Source organism: Nicotiana tabacum, chromosome 21 (genome assembly GCF_000715075.1).
Source record: "Nicotiana tabacum cultivar K326 chromosome 21, ASM71507v2, whole genome shotgun sequence".
NCBI classification, from domain to species: domain Eukaryota; kingdom Viridiplantae; phylum Streptophyta; class Magnoliopsida; order Solanales; family Solanaceae; genus Nicotiana; species Nicotiana tabacum.
In genome coordinates, this window is record NC_134100.1 from 71,216,291 (window position 1) to 71,221,719 (window position 5,429).

At 36.9% G+C, this 5,429-nt stretch overlaps 1 protein-coding gene across 2 annotated transcripts; it reads left to right on the forward strand.

Moving 5' to 3' along the window:
- The first annotated feature begins 1,090 nt into the window (after positions 1 to 1,090).
- Positions 1,091 to 3,929, forward strand: LOC107780607 (endonuclease 2-like). 2 transcript variants are annotated; one of them, XM_016601160.2, is made up of 9 exons: positions 1,091 to 1,279; positions 1,551 to 1,725; positions 2,384 to 2,494; positions 2,592 to 2,647; positions 2,737 to 2,820; positions 2,918 to 3,010; positions 3,258 to 3,325; positions 3,416 to 3,489; positions 3,590 to 3,929. In XM_016601160.2, exons 1-9 carry the CDS (start codon positions 1,166 to 1,168, stop codon positions 3,682 to 3,684), a joined length of 870 nt encoding a protein of 289 aa, XP_016456646.2. In that variant the 5' UTR covers positions 1,091 to 1,165; the 3' UTR covers positions 3,685 to 3,929. The 2 variants fall into 2 exon arrangements, with proteins under 2 accessions (XP_016456646.2, XP_075098259.1); XM_075242158.1 differs by having other exon boundaries at positions 1,100 to 1,279; positions 3,430 to 3,489; positions 3,590 to 3,916.
- Positions 3,930 to 5,429: the final 1,500 nt, after the last annotated feature.

Consider the following 5,429-nt stretch of genomic DNA (forward strand, 5'->3'; position numbering starts at 1 on the left):
TGAGAGTCCTCCTCCCTTCGAGCTAGCTTTTGGGGTGTGAGTTAAGTCAAAAGCTTATTGTGACATATATTAATTTAACAAAATTTAATTTGTTATCTTATTTTTTAGTGCAATGTGCCGAATAACAAAATTTCTATAAAATTAAAATATATGAATCATATGAACGTTGAATAACTTATTTGTTCCTTAATAGCTGACACCAAAACGTTTCAGATTCAGACCTCATTAAGTATAGACAAATAGAGATTCATATGGGACTTCATTAGCATGTTTGATGTTCATTTTCCTCGAAAGACAAGAATGAAATTTACATTACTAATTGGGTGGAGTTTGCTTATTTGTGAGCAGAGACGGTGCTATGAATTCAAAATATTAGCTATGTTAAATTACTGAATTCTAAATTAATAATTTGTACTTATTAAATAGATTTCTTAAGATAAATATAAAGTTTAGACTAAAGTTGTTGGGTTCGGCCGAACCCTCGCCTTGGTCTCTAGCTCCGCCCGGTTTGTGAGTATCAAAACTGGTTACTTTCTGAAAAATAGAGGACTCAAAATGCAAAAGTAAATAATTCCTGTTACAACTTCATATCCTTCCCATATTAAGCTCCAAGATTGAGCGCGTCACCATTATCCTTCTTTTAGATTCTGTTTTTTCCCTTTATATGATAATAAAAAATAAAAATAATTAAATGAGCAAAATCAGGAAAAAATAAAAGTACAAAGAATCCCATTTGAGCCGTTACGCTATATATGTCTCATTAAATTGCTTTCCTTTACCAACACGATTACTAAATCATACAACCTTTTCATTCTTTTCTTTCTTTTAAGTGTTTAATAAAAGTATCTTTAAACTTTATAAACCAAAAGAATATTCAATTTAATGATACTAAAATGTTGACAAAACAAGTATCCAAATGTGAACCAAGATTTCATCAAATCATTAGCCTTTATTGATCTTTATTTCCTAAAATCAGGCTTGTCCTTTAGCATGCATGAAATAAATGTCAGTATCTAACTTTATTGCCACATTAAATTTTTCTTGATTTTTTTTATGTATTCATACAGTTCACACCAGCCACTTTTGGTTCTTTCCCTATTTTATTTATATATAGGACTAAAAATAGCTTGTGAATTTTGTATTTTTCAGTTTGAGAGTAGCAAAAATGGAATACTATAAACTTAATGTGTTCTTGGCCATTGCAGCTTTCTTGTTTCTTTTTCCAGTAGTTCATGGATGGGGACTGGATGGCCACTACACTGTTTGCAAAATTGCTCAGGTTCTAATGTTTTACATATATAGCCCCTTATCGGATTTAAACTAATGACTTACCCGTCGATGTATCTTATATATGAATCCAAATCTGTCTAATCACTCATGTTATGATCTTCTACATCCCATTCTGCGTGTTACTCGATTAAAAGGGCCTTCTTAAAAGTTAACTCTTGATTTTTTCATTGTATTTCTTGGGATGCTGTTAAGGTAGCATTTGCGACTTAATCTAATTTTATTTATTTATGACTTAATCTGATTTTGTTTATTTGTGACAGTCAAGATTGAGTCAAGCTGCAGCAGATGCAGTTGAGAAGTTGTTGCCAGAATCTGCAAATGGTGATTTGGCAAGTGTGTGTATATGGGCTGACCATGTCAAGTTTCGTTATCGCTGGTCATCAGCTCTTCATTATATTGATACCCCTGATAATCTCTGCACTTACCAGTACAACAGTAAGTATTTGATACTTAATTCCTCTTCTTTTTCTAGTACTAATAGCATGTAGTGATGGACTACTTATTTTGTATAACTTGTATATATATGTCAGTAGAAAATATAGCGAATTTCTAGTACTTTTTATTTTTATTTTCATACGGTACAATATTGGTAATGGGAGCCTTATCCCAAAGGTAAAAGTTGTCACCGTGTGACTAGGAGGTCAGGTTGCAAGACACGGAAACAGCCATCAGCATAAATGCAAAGTAAGACGGCGTAAGGTTGTGTACATAAGACCCCAATGTGGTCGGACCCTTTCCCGAACCCTGCTATAGCGGAGTTTAGTGCATTGAGCTGCCCTTTTATTTTAAAATAACAGCCCGAGATGATTTTAGTTGGAGAAATATGAAAAGGGCAGCCTGGTGCACAAAGCATCACGCGTTCACGCAGGGTGCGAGTAAGGGCCGCACTCCAAAGGGTGTGATACAGACAGTCTACCCTAATGCAAGCATTAATGGTTGCTTCCACTGCTCGAACCCGTGACTTAAAAGGTCACATGGAGACAACTTTACCGTTGCCCCAAGGCTCTCCTTCTAATTGGAGAAATATGGTCAACGAGAATTCATATATTCGATCCTTACTTATTTGGAACTAAGGTATAGTCGTTATATACAGGGGACTGTAAAGATGAAAATGAAGTTCCAGATAGATGTGTAGCTGGAGCAATCAACAATTACACTGACCAGCTACTCAGCTATAACAGCGCCAATGAAAATGCTATAACATGTAATGTTTTTATGCTAAATCTTGCTTGTTTCATTCTTGTATTGCAAGCAGGTTGATACTAACTGCATTTTGACTATATATTTTGTGTAATTATCAGACAATTTGACAGAATCACTTCTCTTTCTTTCTCACTTTATGGGGGACATTCATCAGGTAAAATGTTGAATAAATAAGTTTTTTTCCAAAATATATTACTAATAGTTTTTGCAATTTGAGGCCATAGATTTTATCTTCATATGCAGCCTCTGCATGTGGGATTTACATCAGACAGGGGAGCCAATACAATAGATGTTCATTGGTACACTAGAAAAACAGTTTTACATCATGTAAGTCTTTTCTTGCCTTGGCTAAATTGCCTTAACAGACAATTTAATTTCCTCCACATGATATTTTCTCATTTTCTCAAACTAATTCTTATAACAGGTCTGGGATTCAAACATAATTGAAACTGCAGAAGAACGATACGATGATTCTAACGTAGATGAACTAGTCGATGCACTTCAGAAGAACATCTCGGTATAACACTTGCTCCTAACCTATGCTGCTCGTATCCTCCAATAATACCGTCAGGTGTGTGTCTAGGATTCGACACAGGTGTAGTGGTATTTTTGGAGGATCCGAGCAACATAGCTCCTAACTTACAGCAAATAGAACTATAGAACCATCAATTCTTGTCCTCTACAATCACTAGAAAGAGCAAAGGGAAATAAAATTGAATACCTTATCAGTTGTCAGTATTTGTGACGAATTTCATCTTAAACAGACTGGATGGGCAGATCAAGTAAAATCATGGGAGAGCTGCAGTGGTAACAAGAAAGCCTGCCCTGATATGTATGTTTAACTCTAATAACAGATAGAAAAAACATTTTCAATTTTCAAGAATTATATCGTAAAGTAATACTAAGAATTTGCTTCCTGCTGATATGCAACTGAAGGTATCAAAGCTGCTTGTGCCTGGGCATATAAAGGAGTCAGTGAAGGTTCAACATTGGAAGGTAAATTTCGCCAAAATTGCCTGATCATTTCTTCTAGTAGCACATAATCTTTTTCAAGCGCCGTCTTTTAACTGTTGAAACGCTTATCTGTGGAATGCAGATGACTATTTCCTCACGCGTTTCCCCATAGTCCAACAGCGCCTAGCTCAAGGTGGAGTTCGCTTAGCTGCTACACTAAACCGCATATTCACATGACAACATATTGTAAACAAGGACTACATAATCCTCTCAAACTAGAAACTGATACATCACTTTGACAGGAGATGACCTATATCTTCTTCAGACAAGCTTTCCTTGTTTTAATATCAGAAAACATCTACTACATTGTTACTTGAATTAAGACATCATAGCATTGTAGTAATCTTCATTGTATCTTTTTCGTGCTATATCAGTAGTTTTTCGTTAACTTTGAAAATTCATATCTTGTCTCCAGCCAGATAAATACTCTCCTTGCCTACACATTTCTTTTTCTCAACTAACATTGAGATATTTTATCGACCATATAAGTCAATTACACGATGATTCTTATTAGCACGCCTTATGTCGTGCTCCTCAAGTAGGGCATGATATGAATCTGTTGATCAGTTTTGACTGCAATGTAGCACCTCTGAAACGAATTTTCTTTCCTGTCAATGCTCCGATATCGCATCGCAACAGTACTACAACCCGTCGAATACTCCCATCACGTGGATGTTCGAATTTTCATTCTTGTTAATGCTCCAATATCGCATCGTAACGATACTACAGCCCGTCAAATACTCCCATCACGTGGAGGTTCGAATTTTCTTTCTTGTCAATGCTCCGATATTGCATCGGTACAGTACTACAGCTCGTTGAATACTCCCATCACATGGAGGTTCGAATTTTCATTCTTGTTAATGCTCCAATATCGCATCGGAACGGTACTACAGCCCGTCGAATACTCCCATCGCGTGGAGGTTCGAATTTTTTTTCTTGTCAATGCTCCGATATCGCATCGGAACTGTACTACAGCCCGTTGAATACTCCCATCTCCACTCCATTCTTCTTCCTCCGTAATTTTCACTTTTCTTGATTTCAATGCAGTCCTGGTTCTTTTAGCCAAAGTAGATGACTCAGTAGACTTTGTTTTTGAAACAGACTTCTTTGTGGAAGTCTTGACTTTCTTATCCTTTGGAGTTACAACCTCCACTTCTTCTGTCTCATCTTCATCCTGCAGAACCAGGTCCATCTCATCAGTTTCAACAGCCTCAACAGGCTCACCCACCTTTTTTTTCCTTTAGCAGCAGCTTTTTTCTTACTTTCTTCGAAGGCCTTTTCCAGTTCAGCCTCACTCTGTTTCTTCTGACTCCTTGTAGCTCTTCCTCTTGTAGGAGAAATCTCTACATGGATAGAAAAAGCAGCTTTTCTCTTCTTGTTTGCCCTAGCAGTGCCAGGAACTTTGACTCCTGAACTCCTTTTCTTTTTGGGATTGTAACTGTCAGTCACCTTTTTCAGTAATTCTTCAAGGGGTTCCTGCTCATATGGAACAAGTTCTTGATCCTTCTTCCCCAATCTAATTAACCCCTCAGCAGCTTCTCTAGACCCACTTCCCCCTTTTTTTTCACTCTCTTCTTTTTCAGCCAATTCCTTAGTCCCTCCTTCCATAACTCCAATTTTTTCAGTCTGACCAACATGGGTGGGTGAAGATTTTGTCACCCCTTGTCTCATTCCCCTTACATCACTTTGAGCTCCCTCACTCTCTTTTTCTTTTCTCCTTTTATTTTTACCACCCATTTTCTCAGACACAGCATTCTCTACCCTAGCCATTTTTCCTATCAGAATAAATCTAGTTTCCAGATTTTCAGTAGCTTCAGAGGTTACTTCAGATGTAACTTTAGGACCAGATTTTACCTGCTCTGTTTCAGATGAAACAGTTTTTTCCCCTCAGTTGCAAATTTGAACGAGTCTTCAGATTTTTG